Here is a 21,455-nt window from a genome sequence, read left to right as displayed (position 1 = left end):
CCCCGGTGGAGGGCCGGGAGGAGAATCCTCAGCTCAGTTTGTTTTCTTTGCGGTACCCACATTCTCAATAAAGGAGCAATTTACTCTTTCTCTGGGTCACCTGACCCGCAAATGCCATTCTCTCAGCACCCCGGTGCCAAACCTCAACAGTCCCGGCACATCGGACGTGGACCTCCCGCCTAAGACCCACAACTGTTTCCCCCCTGCCGGCCGGTTCTGACGAGTCTAGAGGAAGCCTCCATGGGACCTCCTCCTCAGTCACTAACCCGCCCCCTGCCGGGTGTGCGGAGCAAGGTAAGTGCTTCGAGTCTTCCCTCAGCACCAGAGCCTCTTGACGCTGTATTACCTGCTCCGGCATGCTGTGAAGCCTGCCGGGTACATCAAAAACGTCCTCTTAGTGCCCCTTGCACTCGACGAGAAGTGTGGCATCCTCGTGAGCACTGGCCAAAGTCACCTCCTTAGCAGACATATGCAGAGCAGCGGGTTGGGCAACACCCAATACCTTTACCAGATTTCACAATCTCAGGGTTGAGTCAGTTTCATCCCGTATTTTCTCAGGTCCGAGCCGGTAGAACTCGGTAATGCGGTAACAACTGACCGGGTGTACCGCTTGCACCTAGCGCCCTTTCCCTCCACTGAGGTAATATCGTGTGCTCTTATTCCAGGAGATCCCACTAACTCGGCTCCCTGGATGACTCCTCCCTAGCCCTCTGGTCCGCGAATTCAGCGGAGGAATTCACCGACCAGACCCACTACGAGCACTCAAAGTACTATTAGGTGCTCCACAGGTCAGGCCCCCATGTGGACTTGTCCTCCTGTGTGTATTTTCTGTGGTACGGTTCCCTTGCAAGCGGACCTGCGTCTCCCTTGGGCAGTGCTCACTGCCCCCCGGTCACCATGTTTGTAGCAACTCCTCCCTCCCAATGAGGTAGGATCTACCACCGTGCCATTCTCCACATGCAACCTAAAATCCCATATGATGTATTCCACCACTCTTTACCTCCCCCAGCCTGGGTAGGTGTGGTCTCCGCAGAGTCTTTACCCCTGAAAGAATAGGAATTGGGAAAGAACGCCTTCCCCGATGCGTGTGATAGCATTAAGATGGCCCCAGTCACTTTAACACTTTTCGAGAAACATAAGAGAGATAAGGCGCAGCTTGCTCCCATGCTTGGCATGTCGCCTTGTTCCCCCCATATCGGGATGTAGGGAACCAGAAGGTTATGACGATCTTATGGGGCGTTGGGGAAGGGTACGTACAGTCTGACATGGCCTGTCGTTTTGGCACGCAACTGCCTGCCCGCACCTCTGTCAGCAGCGCACGTACACGGTTCAGCACATGGCGTGATTTCATTGGACCCCTAGTGTCGCTTCTTCGACATAACGTCTAAATGAACGACAGACGGGGAATGTCTAGGTTACTGTTGTAACCTCCGTTCCCTGATGGAGGGAACGAGACATTGTGTCCTTCCGGCCATGTCGCTGAACTGAGCCACTGTTACAGGGTACTGTTGAAAAGAGGCTGATAGAATATGCGCTTTAGAGGAAGAAATATGAGTGCTCAAAGGATGCTGGATTTGAGCAAGTTTTGTGAGGTTTGTTTATATGTTTAAACAAGGTATTTGCATATTGCCAATGGTATATGATGTTCGTTTTATTGATATTTCCCGTTTTATCATTAGACAAAACAGTTAAAAGTAACAGGGAACTGTTGAGGAGGGAGAGGGAGAGTGAAACACTTGAATACTTTAAAATTATGAGCTCATACTTGTCTGTCACGGATTTGATATGCGGACCATTTAAATGAGACTGTGTTGCACACCAGTCTATTATTGTTGTAGCACCATGGGACGTAACAAAAAAAGGACTGTAATTGCTCATTTACATGTCTCAGACACTTCACATGCAAGCAGGCAATTCTTGCGTCCTTAAGAAACAAATTTGTGCATCCTTAAGAAACAAATTGTCCAAATGGAAAATTTATTGGTCGATGCCGATATTTAAAACATTTTGAATATTGGCCAATTTATCAGCCTCTGCGGTATATCGGTCCACCACTAATCTGAACACAAGTGATCACAAGAGATGTGTTTAAGTGACCAGGTGTAAACAGCTATGTGTCTCACCTAACCACATGTGATTGGATCACCCGAGATGCATCTTAATACCAAGTGAAAATGGGGTCATATTTAAAGAAATTATGTTATTTAAAGTTGTATTAGTTGTATTTGGTGTAAATGTATCTGTTTAATGCCATCATCCTAATTAAGACCATCATTGTGTTTGTGCCAGATAAATACTGCTGTGATTGCAGTTTGATTAAATAGCTGTAATGTAGATAGTTATTTTTATTAGCAGCTTGTAGTGAAGACAACTACTTTTTAAAAGGGTAGCTTAATTGAAGCTTATCTACTTCAAATTATGAGAAGCTTCAAAGTTCAAAGTAGCTTCCAACATTGGTTTCCAACTCAATGAAAAAAAGATGCTATTACAGTAACTCATTTTTTAACTAATTAATTATGTATATGAAGAAAGAACATAACAACTAACAAGCAAAAACAAGTCTGGACTAATAGACTGAAACATGTTGGCTAGCTGAGGAATGAGCCATGTCCCATCATTACTGTACCACAACAAATGGGACTTGTACTGCCCCAGCCCTCGCATACATATCCCTCTCGTTTATTCGCTCCATCTGCCAGACTTTTGCCAAACGGTCATAAGGGGATTACGCCCTACTGCCCAGTGGGGTCAAAGCTCACAATTATCTAATTGCTGGCTCTCAGAGGGAGAGAAAAGTGCAGGCAAAGTGATGAGAAAGTGCCAAGCTGGTAACTAATTTAAATACAAAGCAGCATCAACCCTTATTAGGACTTAAAACAAATTGCTAATCAAAGGAATAAAAGTGAGGGCCATATATAGAGAGAGACAAGACCCAAATAACAGCTGAGAGCATAGTTAAACACAGCTACAATTATAGGAAACAACTGTCTCGATGATAGGAACAATGGCAATGTTTGGTAAATCCACCATGCTCTTTATTTGAAGAGAAGATTGATGAAATGTTGATTTTCATAAAGATCTCATGGAAATGTTATTTATCAACAACCCATCTTAATATTAATATAATTTGCTAACAACAGAAATTAAACAGAAGGGCGGATTGATGTCTGATTTTGAGACAATAAACTGTTTAGAGTAAGTTAGTTTCACTTTGGGTATATATGTGTACTTTTATTTTTTTTTACATTCAAATTTGAATAAATGTTTACGTTAGCATTAGCATCCTATATATTTATGAACTGACTAATTTGCACATTTAATTTACCAATGATGTTGCCATGGCAAGAAAACACTGCTTGAGTGCAATGACCCACTTACACTACCTCAACAAAATCAGTGGGACAATGGAGAATCTGACACATCTTACACACACTGAGCTTAAGGGATACTATTGGAGAATAAAAGGAAGGAAGCTCAGGAAGTGAAGCTTCGGCTCTGGGATTCAAGGGTTATAAAAATATGAATGCATTCCACAATGTGTATCTTCAATAACAGCAGTGTCGGATCAGCACACAAACTGAAAATACTTTAAAAGTGCCTGGACTAGTACAAAGTCTAAAGATGTGTTACACCAGGATTTTCACAGCTATGTCAGTATTGGAGAGAGGATGGAGGGTAAAATGGAGGAAAAGTGTCAGTGTATATGTGTACAGGTCCTTCTCAAAAAATTAGCATATTGTGATAAAGGTCATTATTTTCCATAATGTAATGATAAAAATTAAACTTTCATATATTTTAGATTCATTGCACACCAACTGAAATATTTCAGGTCTTTTATTGTTTTAATACTGATGATTTTGGCATACAGCTCATGAAAACCCAAAATTCCTATCTCAAAAAATTAGCATATTTCATCTGACCAATAAAAGAAGTGTTTTTAATACCAAAAAAAGTCAACCTTCAAATAATTATGTTCAGTTATGCACTCAATACTTGGTCGGGAATCCTTTTGCAGAAATGACTGCTTCAATGCGGCGTGGCATGGAGGCAATCAGCCTGTGGCACTGCTGAGGTGTTATGGAGGCCCAGGATGCTTCGATAGCGGCCTTAAGCTCATCCAGAGTGTTGGGTCTTGCGTCTCTCAACTTTCTCTTCACAATATCCCACAGATTCTCTATGGGGTTCAGGTCAGGAGAGTTGGCAGGCCAATTGAGCACAGTAATACCATGGTCAGTAAACCATTTACCAGTGGTTTTGGCACTGTGAGCAGGTGCCAGGTCGTGCTGAAAAATGAAATCTTCATCTCCATAAAGCTTTTCAGCAGATGGAAGCATGAAGTGCTCCAAAATCTCCTGATAGCTAGCTGCATTGACCCTGCCCTTGATAAAACACAGTGGACCAACACCAGCAGCTGACATGGCCCCCAGACCATCACTGACTGTGGGTACTTGACACTGGACTTCAGGCATTTTGGCATTTCCTTCTCCCCAGTCTTCCTCCAGACTCTGGCACCTTGAATTCGAATGACATGCAAAATTTGCTTTCATCCGAAAAAAGTACTTTGGACCACTGAGCAACAGTCCAGTGCTGCTTCTCTGTAGCCCAGGTCAGGCGCTTCTGCCGCTGTTTCTGGTTCAAAAGTGGCTTGACCTGGGGAATGCAGGGATGTTTCTACTCCAGACTCAGTCCACTGCTTCCGCAGGTCCCCCAAGGTCTGGAATCGGTCCTTCTCCACAATCTTCCTCAGGGTCCGGTCACCTCTTCTCGTTGTGCAGCATTTTTTGCCACACTTTTTCCTTCCCACAGACTTCCCACTGAGGTGCCTTGATACAGCACTCTGGGAACAGCCTATTTGTTCAGAAATTTCTTTCTGTGTCTTACCCTCTTGCTTGAGGGTGTCAATGATGGCCTTCTGGACAGCAGTCAGGTTGGCAGTCTTACCCATGATTGCGGTTTTGAGTAATGAAACAGGCTGGGAGTTTTTAAAAGCCTCAGGAATCTTTTCCAGGTGTTTAGAGTTAATTAGTTGATTCAGATGACTAGGTTAATAGCTCGTTTAGAGACCCTTTTCATGAAATGCACATTTTTTGAGATAGGAATTTTGGGTTTTCATGAGCTGTATGCCAAAATCATCAGTATTAAAACAATAAAAGACCTGAAATATTTCAGTTGGTGTGCAATGAATCTAAAATATATGAAAGTTTAATTTTTATCATTACATAATGGAAAATAATGACCTTTATCACAATATGCTAATTTTTTGAGAAGGACCTGTATATGACAGAGCGACAAACTGATCAGGAAGAGGGGTAGAGATGATGTTTTAGCTGTTAGGGTTTTGCTTTTGACCTGCTCAAACCAGTAGCTCTCAATCTCCCGTCTTTTCAATACACAATATACACATATTCAACTCAACCTGACCTCTCAAATAAAGATAATTCTCAGGCTAATTATTTGATGCAAATTCGTTTTTTGTTGACATACCAATCATAAGAGCCGGGTTTGTTTGGCATCAGATGAATACAGTCCCAACTCCCAAATCTCTCAATCTCTTTCTCGCTCTCTCTCTCTCTATATATATATATATATATATATATATATATATATATATATATATATATATATATACATATACAGTACTGTGGAAAAGTTTTAGGCACTTGTGAAAATTTTTACATAGTGAGGATGAGATAATTACATTGAATATAATGTAATTATATTTTTTACGGATTTTTTTGGGGTGGAAAGCTGAATGAAGCAATTTGAATTTGCATGCAAGCACTTTGCTATATGGCTTAAATGTGCTTATTAAACAACAAAAGGCTGCAGTTTAATTATATAAATACAGAGTCTGCATGTGCTGCATGCTTCAAGCTTAATGCACACTCTGCTGTCTGTAATCTATTACATACACAGAGCACACATGATGCTTATGCTTAGATGAGATGTTATTAGTGTATTACCAGCTTTATTGATTCCCTTTGGAGTGCGCAGCACATTCTGACTTTTTTAATTTTTTTTATTAAATCTCAGCCTTTTGTGGTTTAATCATTACACTATGACTTATCACAATTTTAATTTGATTAAGTGAGCCTTAATTTTATCCCAAAAAATTTAAATTCTGTGACATTCCGCATTCAATAGTTAATTGTGTTTTTATGACTGGATGACGCGATTCCATCCGAGTTTTCAGCATTGCGTAAATGACATTGCTCTATGATGTTTATTCTACCGAATATAGAAAGTCATACAGGTTTGGAAAAACAAGATAAGGGTGAGTAAATTACAACAAATATACAGTATATTTAAAATACAACAGTAAATCTATAACATTATAATTTATAATTTAAGAATTCAGATACAGTCCCTTGGATTTGGTAAAAGACTAGAGTTAGATCCAATCTAAAGGCAGCTTTTTTTCTGTACATTTTTTTAATCAGTATGCTTATTCATAATCATTGGCATAAATTCCAGGACTTTCAACATCAAGCAGAGAACTTTGATTAAAGTGTGTGTGTGTGTGTGTGTGTGTGTGTGCGTGCGTGCGTGTGTGTGTATGTGTGTGAGTGTGTGTGTGCTGTACCATTATCCCAGAGGGTCTGAGGCAATCGGATCAACCCTCAGCTGAGCCTCCCAAGCCAGACAGAAAGGAGGGGGTTTACAGTGGGAGGGTGGTGGGGGAGTGGTGCACAACATGCGAAAGTGGCACACACTCCTTCCCGCCCTACCATACAATAGGCCTGGGACACTCATCTCATTACATCATCTCCCCTATACAACAGGGGTGAACGGCATGAGATAAGATCACCAGGTTAGGTTAGGCAGGTTACGCTTCGCAACATGAATAACAGATCAATTCATGGTGCTTCACTAAACCTGTAAAATCAATACAGCTAAATAAAAGCTTTTATTCAGATGCTTGATCTCTCTTTTAAATGGCTTTAGGACACTAAGACACAAAAGTGGCTAATTAGTAAACACTGATAATATTAGTGTTCATCAAAATTAGGGCTGGGATAAACGATTATTTTTTAAGCGATTAATCTAGCGATTATTTTTTCGATGCATCGATTAATCTAACGATTCATTTTTCCCCAGTCCGATTCGATTTCGATTCGATTAATTGACTTGTGACAACACCGGTAATACCGGTTTCATCGGGGGTGGGGGTGTATAAAATGTAAAAAAAAAAAAAAAAACATTTGCTGGGAGTTTGATTGACTGCCGATCTGATCAATCAATCATAATACGCCATTTTTGTCCGACAAAGTAGTCAGGAGAGAGAAGATTAACGTCGGTGAATTTGAATAATGGATTGTAGGCTACTGTACTGACATCTTTCCGCGGTTAAAACAACAGTCCTTCTGATGTAGGCTACATTCATATTTAGCCTATTTGATGCTATAAATTAACCAAGGAAAAGATGATCGGTTCAAAATAGTAGGCCTATTTATGGTTTAATTTTCTTTGAATGTCCAAATTTGAAAGTTGAGACTTTATTAAATGTTACCTGCTTGGTCCTGTCTGTCAGCGCGTTGTCAGTGTCCTCTATGTATTTTTCACGACATTCATAGCTATAAGCGCATTATTAATAGCTATAGCTTGAAAACTTTAGGTGTCGACAACGTATTATAGCCTACTCCAACATCGAGTGCAAAGTGGGGAGTTGAAAAAAAACGTACGGTGCTCCGTCATCTGCAGCTGCTCCCGGGCGGCACCTCTTCAGGTGCTGGTGCATTGCCGTGGCGCTAGAATGGAAGGCCATCTCCATTTTGCAAAGACGACATATCACGGAATTGTTTCCTTTTAAATTAAATAATTCCCATACTTTAGAGGAACGAGTGCATGCCGCCTTGCACTTCTGATAGTCTGAGGATCCACTCGTGTTGCCGCCGGCGCCGCCATCTTTGTTTTGGGTCTGACAATTCGACGCGCATATTTTGCGTCGACGTCATCGATTACGTCGACGCGTCGTCCCAGCCCTAATCAAAATCATTATTTAACTGCATTTCACACATATTCATATGGACGTTGTGTCAGTTTAATAGCTTTTAGAGCTTTAGAGAAACACTGCTGGGTTGCTTCAAGACAAAGAGAAGAATATGGTTTCACAACTCTGCAGCTGCTGAAAATACCAGCATTGTATGTTGTGTTTTGGATGCTGATCCCTATAATATGCTGGTATGCTAGTGTCACTACCAGACTTAACTAGCTTAACCAGCAAGCGTCCCTTGGACAAGTTTCATCAGAAAAAACATATTGGCTGACCAGCATTTTTGGTGTTGAACAAAATGCTGGTCCTCCATCTAAACCAGACTAGACCAGGGAAAACACCAGTTACAGTAATTCAATTTTTTTTGAGTGCAATCCATAATAACTATACTTATTATAACTTGACGCATAAACATCAATTAGGCGCACGATTCAATTGCACATGAATGTTTACACTGAAACAGCCCAGGACGCCGATCAAAGCATTTCAGAACAGAGGACAACATTGATCAAGAAACGAGAAGCGAGACATATTTTCTGAGTTCACAGAGCTATCATACTTCTGAAGATACAACTTGATAAAAAATAATACAACAAAATAAAAAAAATAAAAAAGATAAATGGTACATAGCGAATCTCATCCGAAACATTCTTCAAACTCCATGTTTTGTCACTGAATGATAAACTTTCCCAAAGTATTGTCAAACACAAATATTTAATTCTAAGACATTATAACTTTAAACCCAAGCAAACACACTCTTTTCAAACATAAGCAATCTCTGTGGGAACAGGTGTTCCTACAGAGACAAAATATTTCATCTAAATCTGCATTCTTGGTCAAATTAGAGATCATGTTCAAAAGAAATAAAACATTTGGTTATATATCTATGCACAACATTTTAATTCAACATATAAAAACTAGGGATACACCGAAACTAAAATTCTGGGCTGAAACCGAAAATCCAGGATGCACTTGGCCGAAAACCGAAACCGAAACCGAAATTTACTTTTTTTTACCTATTTAAGAAAAAAATAAAAATAATTTTTGTGTATAATTGTATAAACATTATACTTTTTCATTAATTTCATGAATTTAATGAATCTGAATTGAAAAACTACAAACCAATAAAATAAATCACACTTTTATTGAAAGTAACACACCAATATTGGACAAAAAATATATTAAAACATTATTAAATATTATTCTTCATTCAGTTCTGTAAAAATCTAATTTTACAGATTTTATTAACAATTATCCAAATAATGTAAAGTTTTAGAAAACTATTATATGCAAAACAACAGTCAAGTAATGAACTTAGCTAGCATCTTTCAAAAAGTTTAAATATGCAACAGTAATTTTAATTAAAACAAAAGGCAGAACACAGAATGGCAGAGGGCCTCTATTCCACTGATCTATATATAACTATAGTATATAATTATATATATATATATCAGTGCTCTATTCTGTTTACGTAAACGTATGTACACTTTAAGTGAAAATTATTGTGCAAAACAACAGTGCAAAACAGCAGTAATTGAACTAAATCCAACCTCAACTGTAAACGACAGATGTATCCTCAAGTGAAGAACAAGTGTAATGTAATTGCTATACACATCAATTTGGACCGCTTTCTATTTAACTACAAGTGACAGGTTTCTCTTCAAGAACAAAAGTTGCTAAACTTTCTGACAGTCTCTCCTGTCAGAAAGCTCATCAAGAACATGAGATGCTGCACTGAATAGACTCTCACTCTCTGTGCTGGTGCTTGGGCAGATAAATACCTGTGCGCAATCCGTGCAAGCAAAGGAAAGCGGTCTTTGTTTATGCGCCAGTAGTCAAGGGGATTGTCGCTTCTGGCATAGTTCAGCTAGATACGTCTCAAGTTGTGTTGTAGCTGCGCTAGTTGTGGCACTGCTGTGGATCGGGGTGCTTTTCTGTAGAATCTCTTGCTGTACTCTGTATATATATATATCTTGAAAGTTCTGCTGAACAAACACTGCAGATCGCAAATGTGATGTCCTTATCAGAAACTTTGAAGAATTTCCACACCGCTGACATGATCGGCCTTTGTTTGGTAGCGCCGTGATAAGGGCTAGATCGATCCAGAGTGAAATCAGAGCACTGAGGGGCGGGGCGAGGAGGTATATTTTCGGCTCATATTTTCGGCCTTTTTTCTCTTTCGGCAGAAAACCGAAAGTGCCATTTTCGGCCGAAAATTTTCGCCCATGACAAACCCATGACAAACCAAACCTTTAAGGGATAGTTTACCCATAAATTAAAAAAGCAAAATTTACAGTAAAAAAGGACTTAAATATTGATCTGTTTCTCACCTATCATATCGCTTCTGAAGATATGGATTAAACCACTGGAGTCATATGGATTACTTATATGCTGCATTTATGTACTTTTTCGAGCTTCAAATTTCTGGCCACAATTAACTTACATTGTATGGACCTACAGAGCTGAAATATTCTTATAAAAATCTTTGTTTGTGTTCAGAAGAAGAAATAAAGTCATACACATCTGGGATAGGTTGAATAAATGATGAGAGAATTTTTATTTTTTGTGAACTATCCCTTTAATATTCTGTCCTTAGGAGAACTGCAAGCAAAAATGTTGATGAAGCAGACTTCTTTGGGGAGTTCAGTGAAGTAGGTCTCCATTGACAACTTGAAGTTAATCTTGTCAATGCCACCATTCTTTCTAAATGCACAAAGATTGAAACACTTGGCTTTGATTCTTCATAGAACATTAGGAGCCATTCTGACCTAAATCTTAAGACCATACAATCATACATGTTATTGGCATTTCATCTCCCTTTGAAATTCACTTAAAGCTTCACTCAAAACCCATATTTACACTGTATCAAGACAGAGAGATTGGACATCCAGTCGCCTTGCTATGGGTGACACTATGACCTATTTACCAACTCCTTATGACGATAATGTGATTTATCCACTCTGCAGTACTTCACAACAACAGCTAAATTATGTAGGTGAGCATATGAATCTGCAAATCAAAGTGCCAAGGACTGATTTCACTGCTTGTACATCAGAGCCTATGCAGTTAACAAGTGTTTGAAAGATGGCTGCATAGAAAGAATGAGTGCAGCTTGAGTATTTAATTTCACCATTTACTGTAGCACATCCCAAGAGCAAGATCAATACCTATTCCATTAAAACAAAACAACTAGTTGGTCAAGCGTAGAGTGTACACTATAAAAATATGTGAGTTTATTTTGTGTTAGGCCTGTTGGGTCATTTTATTGTATTTTCTCTCTGTTGGGTAGTTTTGGGTATTCTTTTGTGTAACACAGCCACTAGGTTAGGGGCTGGGTCTTTTTCACTGACATTTGAAACTATACACCCCTCCCCCTACCCCAATGCGACAACCCAGCAGTGGTGTCAGAACAACCCAGCTGCTGAGTTACCTGCTGCAGATTTTTGGATCATCTTCAGGATCAGTTCCATTTTGACTCAATACATAGCGTAGCTACACATATGGGAGTGCCTTCATGCACGACATAGTTGAAACCACTCAATAATAATGCCAATGTTCTAATATTGGCTACGGTGTGTGAGCCCTCCTGTTTTGACGCGAAACTGTCCGCTATAAAAACAGGTGCACAAACACCATTTCCTCAGAATTTCTTCCTTCAAGACAGCGATCATCTCTTGTCTAGAAGCCCTCTAACATTGCCATCAATATACATGAGTCAGCTGGCCATTCAGGCCATTATAATTTACCATAAAGTCTCAAGCTTATTATAAATAAACTCCCTTCCGACTGGGTTCATAAGGAGTTAGTTCATAAAATATGACTATAGTTCATATATTCGTTATGAGTGCTCTCCTCCTGCCCAACACGAGGATCACTCATTGCACAATCAGAACTAGACAGCTCATATGACATCAACTGTTATTATAGACTGTAATGCCCACAGGACGCTGAATAGGTTAATTTTTCAATTTTCAGATTTTTTTAGTAATGCAAACATTTCCTTTCTGCGAAATTTGCCATTTTGAATTCAAAATATATCACCTACATCATTCATGTAGTTCAAACCCTGTATCACACTGTCTACACCGGATGTGAGCACGAAGGCTGTTTCACAACACTTGCATCACGTGCTTCAGGGGTTTAACACACTGCTCTATGCAAGCATCATGCAGAGCTTCATCCCACACATAAAAGTGTTGGTATGCACTGTAAACACTGAAAAGGTTTTTCACTTTAGTGTAGAAAAAGTTAGAGGAAAAAATAAGGTCTGCATAAATCAAAGTCTGTATTTTTCTTTGTACTTTAAAACCATCACCAGTTAGGCAAAAACTAACATTATGGGTTGTTATCCTTCTTTAAAAAAAAATTCCTTTTCTTTCTCATTGTCTTTTTGTAGGTTGGAACAAATTTGGTGGAGTACCTCCAGCTGGCTGAGATGTCCTTATTCCCCCACATCCTACACTCAGCAAAAGAGGCCTGCACTTAGATCATTTTGAGTTCTTATTTTATTAATTCCTTACTTACATAAATAGTTTTATAGTAATGAACAATTAAGTAAGATTTAAAGGGAAATTGCACACAAAAATTCTAATTATTTCATAATTTACCCTCATGCCATCCCAGATGTGAATTTACTTTCTTCTGCAGATTTTAAGGAGAATATCTTAGCTCTGTAGGTCCATACAATGCAAATGAATAGTGACCAAAACTTTGAAGCTCCAAACAGCAAATAAAGGCAGCATAAAAGTAATCAATATGTTCCAGTTGTTAAATTACTGTGAAAGTGAGAAAAAAGTGAAAAACACATAAATATTTAAGCCTTTTTTTACTATACGTCTTCGCTAAAAGTCACGTGGCACCTGTTTAGTTTTTCTTTCAGATGTGAAAGTGGAGATTTAGAGTAAGAAATTACTTTAATATCTATCTGTTTCTCACCCACATATATCATATAACTTTTGAAGACATGGATTTAACCACTGGAGTCATATGGATTATTTTCCTGCTGCCCCTATGCACTTTTTGGAGCTTCAAAGTGCTGGCCACTATTCACTTGCATAGAATGGACCAATAGAGCTGAGATATTCTGAACAAAAACTAATAATTTTAGAAGCAGAAGAAAGGTATACACATCTCGGATGAGGGTGAGTAAATAATATTTTTAATTTTTTTGCTTGAACATTCTTTTTAATAATACAAAGTGTGTTTAATGTTTTCAATGCCTGGTGTGTTTAGCATTATTTATAAATGTTACTTTATTGTTCTACATGCTGTTTATTAAACATTTTGTAAAATGAATTAAATGTAATTATTGCATGTATTTATATTCATCCAAAAATAATGGAGCTACCATGTTTATACATTTGTTTATGGTGTGGTAAAACAATCTTAACAATATTAACCAATTTATGAGATAAAATTATCCCAGCATTTCTGTGAAAATGAACCAGCATTTGGGTTGAATAAATAACCCATTTGCTGGGTTAAAATTAACAACCTAACTTGCTGGGTTAGTTTAGCCCAACATGTGTTCAGTCACATATTTAAACAGCTACTGGGCTAAAAACAACCCAATTTGGGTTATTTTTTTAACCCAGCATTTTTTTGTGTAATTACTTTTTTGATTTATGGTTCCGCTATGTTTTTTATTCATTACCATGTCAACGCACTAAAAATATGCTATTGTGGTATAATTCTCAGTGAAATTCATATCATGGACATTGTCTCCTTATATGTTTTGGAAGTGCAAAGCTTCTATGATGGATGCTTATCTGTCTGCTGATCCATTTATAGACACTAAAGATGAGAATTAATCCAGAGAACTCTGCCATCTGGTAAAGATGAATGATTTATCTGTCTTAACCCACACAACCAGCCAATTTTTTATCCAAGGCATCATGTATGATAATCAAGATTAAGAAATATTCACAAAATTCAGCAGTTATGTTATGTTGCCTAATTAAATATTCTGTATTTCTATAATTTTGTCCCTTTGCATGTCATTACATCAAGTTTCTGATGCCTTGTCTCTTGCCACATCAATAACTACACTCACACACTAATTAGATTTACACTGATGACTTTAGCTGTTTCTTGTTTCGAAGGCTGCATGCTAGGTAGGACGCATCCTTTGAAGGCTGCAGTATAGCGAGCACCCTCCTTCAAACAAGCCTTGTTTAAATGTGACGGCCTTCGCAGGACAAATAGACACAGAACTTATCATGGTTAAGCACACCACTCTTTAACATGTGCAAACGCTTTGAGTGAAATGGAACAAAGTCCCTCTGGAAGGTAGTGTATGAGGAAAATTTTTGTTGAGATATAATGATATATAGAAAAAAGAAAATAGATTTTACAGGTGTACCTTTAGTCTATAATACTTTAGATATTATTCTTTATTTTATTCTATATGCTGCACCCATCTACTGAGGTATTTCAACTTGGGAATTAACGTTACTTTCATTTGAACATCATACTTTCGAGCAAATTGGCATAATATTTTTTAGACAAATGATGTTCATTTCCGTTGAAGCAAAGAATTTTCTGTTGTGAGTGACCAGGAAGGATACACCTCATGCATCCTCCGAATTCCCGTGAAAGAAGGTCGTATTCGAAGGCTGCATTAGCAGTGTCCTATTCGCTTTTCTGAAACGAGACAGCCTCGATTACATTTGCGGCAGACAAATGCGACCTCCGGAGGATGCAGCCTTTAAAACGAGACAGGCTTTATTCCCATTGACCACATTCATTATTTTCGATGGTCTATTTTTCTGGTTGAGCCTTTATTATGAAAAATAGTGAGCATATGTTAGTGCATATGTCTTTGTGCTCTACAGCGAATGGAATATTCCTATATTCATATAAATCACAAAATTCTGGATAACCTAAGACACGCATTCTCTACTGAAAGTACTGTAATGATCACTCTTGTAATTTATTATGCAAAATTTTAGTCATTCTACAAAGTAAACTCATTAGGCTAATTCTTGTTCATGCCCTTGACAACAACAACAACACAGCAGCAAAATAAAGAGCAACAAGTATGAGATGATACAATGCTCTGCCTGTATATTCATTCACATTTAATTCTTTAGAAAATAAAATAAAATCTGTCTCCTCTTATAAAAATGTATTTCCTTTATTGCTTGATTTTTTACAACTCTCTGTTACTTCTGGTTGCGCATTGGCTGATATTAATGATTATTCCATTACAGGAAATATTCTGAATAAGGTGATTACGTGACAAGGAATCATAATTAACATAGACATATTGTAAATCAGCTGTATTAAGTGGATTTCGAGAAACCAGAATACTGGCTTAATTGGGAGAGAGAGAGAGAGAGAGAGAGAGTGAGAGAGATTAGCTGGATTGGGTCTGAGAGAATCCCTTGCTGTATGTCCCCATGGGCAGTCTCACTGTTATTGTGATGTCGTTCCTCACATGAGTGAAGTGGAAATAATTGATTTTCACAGGAAACACTGAAGGATTGCTCATCTGTTGAGCAGCTTCTGTAGGCTGCGTGTAAGGCATCTCATTTGTGGGTGTTCACACTGACAGCCAAGACCAGCATCAGCAGAAACCAGTGCACTTTCTATTTACAGTGCCATATTCAAATGATCCACTTTAATTCAAACTAGCTCATATAAAGTCTTATATGGTGTTTCGAGCAACCGCTGAGCATAATTCGGTTTCTAAGGTGAAAACTAGGCTGATGAGATGGTTAAGGGTTGAAAAATACGCCTTGTTTTCTTTTCTTTTTCTCCCCTTGTTCTCTCTCTCTCTCCATCTTTTAATCAGAAGTGGGTCAGTTATGGCAGGCAAGCAGTGCCGTTACTTAAATAAGTGCTGCAGTTGCTTAAAAGCCATTTTAATAACACATTTCCACTCATTCCATAAAAACTGTTCATATTTTTAAACTGGTGGACCCACCATACATTTGCCATTCATTGTTCTCCAATAAATCCAACTACAGCGATAATTGAAAAATAAAGGCAAGAGAGTGTGGGTGTGTGCAACCCGATCTCATGAAAAGTCACACATCATTTACGAGTTGGCTATTTCGTATGGTCTCGCATGATGTTGGTCACATAAACTCGTACGGCATCATCAGCTGCAAATTCCCGGATGTCTAATGCAGAAGCAGGGGTGGACTGGGAAGAGAAATCGGGACGGGATTTTTCGCTGTCCTTTTCTGCATATCGCTGCCCCCTTCAGCATATCACAGCGCCGTTTTGTGGCCAGTTCTGCGGCAAATTCATCTTATTACGGCCCATTCAGCACTTTTTGTGGCTGGCCCACCAGCCTGCCTGGTCTCCCGATGGCCAGTACACCCCTAATCGGCCCCAAAGTGTGTCAGCCCACCAGGAAAATGCCCGGTATACCAGAAAACCAATCCAGCTCTGAACGGAGGTAAGCGCAAGTTTTGCGTACGAGGCATTAAGAACATACTTATTAATATTATGCCCTTACTCAAACACCTTATCTATCTTAACCAATCAGCAAAGTGTGTAAACATGATAGGAAGCTGTTGTATAATATTATGCCCTTACTCAAACACCTTATTTATCTTAACCAATCAGCAAAGTGTGTAAACATGATAGGAAGCTGTTGTATAATATTATGCCCTTACTCAAACACCTTATCTATCTTAACCAATCAGCAAAGTGTGTAAACATGATAGGAAGCTGTTGTATAATATTATGCCCTTACTCAAACACCTTATCTATCTTAACCAATCAGCAAAGTGTGTAAACATGATAGGAAGCTGTTGTGTGTGACAGAAGCAAGTAATTGTCGTATATTAGATGAAACGATGTCCAGCGACGTCATTGGCCGTAGTTAAAGTCGTAGGAATTCATACGTTGCACGATATCACACGAATTAGCCAAATTTAGAAAAGTCGTACAAATCATGATGATTTCGCAGCGAAAGTGTGTTGGCGTGTGAGTGGGAGAGACATCATTGCGGGGGTACATTTAAGAGTAAATAAAACAATCACAAGATGTAAATTTGACATGTAGAAGCCAACAAATTCTAGCAGATGGCTACCTGATCCACAAAAAAAATAAATAAATAAATAAATAAAAATAATAAAATAAAATATCATATCATAACCCATTCTCCATATATGCAGCAATAGACGCCGTCTCATTTCACACAACTGTCACACCAAACACCCCACACATAAAGATGCAGACCAGTGACAACCCTGTAAAGCAGACAGTTTAAGAGACAAAGGCAGTGAACAGCCACAGTAATCTAATCTGAACCGAGGACTGTTTTGTAATGGCATTGTAGCGATTACCAGAGCAGCCAGTGATTGAAATCAAGAATGAGCGGGAGAAAGAAAACAGAGCGGTGACAGTCCCTCATTATCCATTATGAGACGCGCAAAAAGCATGACACAAATGAGCCCACTGACAATGATCATTCCCATAGACGGACCACTACACTTGAAACCACAAAAGCACTAATTAACACGAGCACTTTTCTTTATTAGCATCACTGCAAATTGTGCGGCAGACTTTCACAATCCAAGCACTAATTTTTAGTCGTAAAAGTAGTTAATGGCAATCGCCATCAAAAGCGCCTCGATTGATTAAGATTATAAACACGTATGCAGCAACACAAAGACAAACGTACATTATAAAAGATGGGGGAAAGAGAGATGGTGGGGTCAAAATAAATCTTACACAATACCTTTCTGTGTCTGTCCCTCTTCCATGTTCTCTTCCATTGTGGGTTAAAGCACGGATTATAGAAGTGGATAAATTATAACAAAGACTTCTGCACCGGTCAAGCGGACGAGCGTCTGTGCGCGCGCGGTTGAGAGAATGAGGATGAGCGCGAGCGTGCGTGCGGTGGCTCGCGAAAAGAGTCGCTCAGCTCCGCTTTTCCTCTCCGCGACTGCAGCTATCACTCAAAACGATCTTCACCTGCCTATCTCTCTCACAAACACTGTCCATCGCAAAAGTAAAACAGACGTGTTTTCTAATATGTCTTCTAGTAGAGGAGCTTGATAAATACTAGGAATTTTGGTTAGAGTTAATCAGAGATTTAAGCAACTTTCAATCTGCAGGTGTTTTTTTTTTTATTATTATTTATTTATTTGTATCTCCTACAGCGGAGTTATTTTCTAGTGCTGATGTAGAATGCACCGCATTGAAAACAACTCCCCACACTAACAGATGGATGGGTGTATCCTAGTAACAAGCAGGGCCTCCTCCCTTCATCATAAAGCCTCCAACATACACACAAATCATCAACCTCATTCCCCCTTGACTGTCTGTGGCTAGTAGTGTGTGTTTATTGCAATTCACCTCTTGAGAGATACATTTCATCTCTTCTAAAACGAAATAAGGCAGTGGCAGTAAAGTTATTGACTGCAGGATCAAAGGGAAGGCTGCAGTCATTCATCATATGCAATGGTGCACATGCAGCTTTATATTAGTAGGGCGCAACGGGGCTAAAGGCCCCCTGGGGTTAAAAGCACTTTTGATTTGATTTTCTCCTAAAACACTAAACAAAACCAAAAGCAACCAAAGTACTTTCCTTAACAGCTGTTGTTGACTATATATTGCACAATATTCCTGATCCATGTGATCATCAATGTCTAAAGTATGATTTTGAGGTTATTTAATCTAATAGGTAATATTTTTTTAAATGCTGCAAATGAGAATTCCTCATTTGCAGCATTCCTGAAATTATCACATTTATTTTAGGACAAAGTACATATCTATCACTTTTAGTTTTGTTCAAGGTGATTAAATAAAACAAAATTGAGGCAAAAAATCTCAGTTTATGAGCCTAATGGTCCCCCATAAAACAAATAGTTTTGCGAAGTGTAGTGAATAGGGGCGGTTCTAGTGTCAGTGGACATCCGGGGCTTAGCCCACAGATATCCATGTATGCATCATAATACAAAGGATACACTCATAGGGGGTCAGGACCCCCCCTATCTGAGGGTTGTCCCCCCTAAAATATCATAAAAATATGTGTATTGTAAATAATATAATGATATATTCTTAAAATAATTGTTTAAGGAATAAAATAATACAAATGCAAACGGGGCAACAACAAAAAACCCCTTGGTGTCCCCTTCAAAAATTGCTCTTGAGAATTGTTATGTTTATTGTCCCCCCCAACTTTTTGATGAAATTTTCGCCCCTGGATACACTTAAAGGACAAGAGTACATTTTTAAATGGAGTCAAATATTTCAATATTGTTTGTTAAAAAATACAAAACATAAAACGTATGCCTAAGCATCAAATTAGTTGGATTGAAATCTTTTCAGATATACCAATTGCTTTCTTTCAACACTGTAGACAATGCAATCCTCCTTAATAATACTGCTCTATGCTGTTATAATTTTTTATTAAACTCATTGAACAGGGCCAGTGGTAGCTCAAACATAATTTAGTATGATTTATAAGCTGTTTTCCTTATGGGGACTGACAAATTGTCCCCACAACGTCAAAAATGTTGGGTTTTACTATCCTTATAGGGATATTTGGTCCCCATAAAGTGATAAACACACGCTCACATGCTCACACACACACACTTGTTGAAGCCAATTATAATTAAACACAGAGTAAAGTCTTGCACAAACAACACTATGTATCCAGATCAGAGTAACTAAAAGCCTGTTATAGGCAATGCTAACCAAATGCGGAAATCATGGAAACGGAGCATTCGTATAGTCTGTGTGGGACTAGTCAGAATCTTTGCTGGCATTTCTTTTGCCAGCAGAAACCTTTTTTTTATGACACATAAATGACATCTTTAATTGTCTCTTAACAGTTACAGGGCTGTTAAGGGACAAATAGTTAGCCATATTTGATAACGCAATCAATAAGTTATATAGTAGTTACATACACTCACCTAATGGTTTATTAGGAACACCTGTTCAATTTCTCATTAATGCAATTATCTAATCAACCAATCACATGGCAGTTGCTTCAATGCATTTAGGGGTGTGGTCCTGGTCAAGACAATCTCCTGAACTCCAAACTGAATGTCAGAATGGGAAAGAAAGGTGATTTAAGCAATTTTGAGCGTGGCATGGTTGTTGGTCTGAGTATTTCACAATCTGCTCAGTTACTGGGATTTTCAAGCACAACCATTTCTAGGGTTTACAAAGAATGGTGTGAAAAGGGAAAAACATCCAGTATGTGGCAGTCCTGTGGGCGAAAATGCCTTGTTGATGCTAGAGGTCAGAGGAGAATGGGCCGACTGATTCAAGCTGATAGAAGAGCAACTTTGCCTGAAATATCTACTCGTTACAACCGAGGTATGCAGCAAAGCATTTGTGAAGCCACAACACGCACAACCTTGAGGTGGATGGGCTACAACAGCAGAAGACCCCACGGGGTACCACTCATCTCCACTACAAATAGGAAAAAGAGGCTACAATTTGCAAAAGCTCACCAAAATTGGACAGTTGAAGACTGGAAAAATGTTGCCTGGTCTGATGAGTCTCGATTTCTGTTGAGACATTCAGATGGTAGAGTCAGAATTTGGCGTAAACAGAATGAGAACATGGATCCATCATGCCTTGTTACCACTGTGCAGGCTGGTGGTGGTGGTGTAATGGTGTGGGGGATGTTTTCTTGGCACACTTTAGGCCCCTTAGTGCCAATTGGGCATCGTTTAAATGCCACGGCCTACCTGAGCATTGTTTCTGACCATGTCCATCCCTTTATGGCCACCATGTACCCATCCTCTGATGGCTACTTCCAGCAGGATAATGCACCATGTCACAAAGCTTGAATCATTTCAAATTGGTTTCTTGAACATGACAATGAGTTCACTGTACTAAAATGGCCCCCACAGTCACCAGATCTCAACCCAATAGAGCATCTTTGGGATGTGGTGGAATGGGCGCTTCGTGCCCTGGATGTGCATCCCACAAATCTCCATCAACTGCAAGATGCTATCCTATCAATATGGGCCAACATTTCTAAAGAATGCTTTCAGCACCTTGTTGAATCAATGCCATGTAGAATTAAGGCAGTTCTGAAGGCGAAAGGGGGTCAAACACAGTATTAGTATGGTGTTCCTAATAATCCTTTAGGTGAGTGTATACTTAAAAGCAGCTGCATCTTGCTGTTGAAGTGCTAATTTTTTTACATTTTCATTTCAATATTCTGATAATTCTCCTCACCAAGACAAGAGAACACATACAAACCATTTGTCTCTAAAGGTAATTACATCCATTATCCAGGGTAATTACCCCCCACCCCCCATCCCCAGGAGCCTTTAATCTAAGTGTGGGTTAAAAGGCTTCTTCACCCTTATTTTAGAATTTATTCAAAACAACCTTCAGCTATTATTAATTTTCACACAAATTAAGTTGCTCTATCAAGAAATATATTCTGTCAATATTGGTACACTTTTGTGACCAGAAAAAGATGCAAATACAAATACAGATGCAAGCGGAAGAAGTAGTATGGCAGAAGTGGTAG

At 38.9% G+C, this 21,455-nt stretch overlaps 1 protein-coding gene across 3 annotated transcripts in view; it reads right to left on the bottom strand.

The window, feature by feature from the left end:
* Positions 1–21,455, bottom strand: part of gpm6ab (glycoprotein M6Ab) — a 98,371-nt gene that overhangs the window by 51,086 nt on the left and 25,830 nt on the right. The window contains exon 1 of one of the 3 annotated variants that reach the window (XM_052126918.1): positions 17,691–18,137. The exons of 1 other annotated variant lie outside the window; for it this stretch is intronic. In XM_052126918.1, the coding sequence (XP_051982878.1) occupies positions 17,691–17,727 (37 nt within the window). In that variant the 5' untranslated portion in view covers positions 17,728–18,137. Of the gene's footprint in view, positions 1–17,690; positions 18,138–21,455 lie in introns of those variants that run through there. One more of the 3 variants, XM_052126915.1, reaches the window with a different exon arrangement.

The sequence above is a fragment of the Xyrauchen texanus genome, chromosome 5 (genome assembly GCF_025860055.1).
Source record: "Xyrauchen texanus isolate HMW12.3.18 chromosome 5, RBS_HiC_50CHRs, whole genome shotgun sequence".
NCBI lineage: Eukaryota > Metazoa > Chordata > Actinopteri > Cypriniformes > Catostomidae > Xyrauchen > Xyrauchen texanus.
Note: the sequence above shows the minus strand (reverse complement) of the source record. Positions and strands in the feature narration are given on the sequence as shown.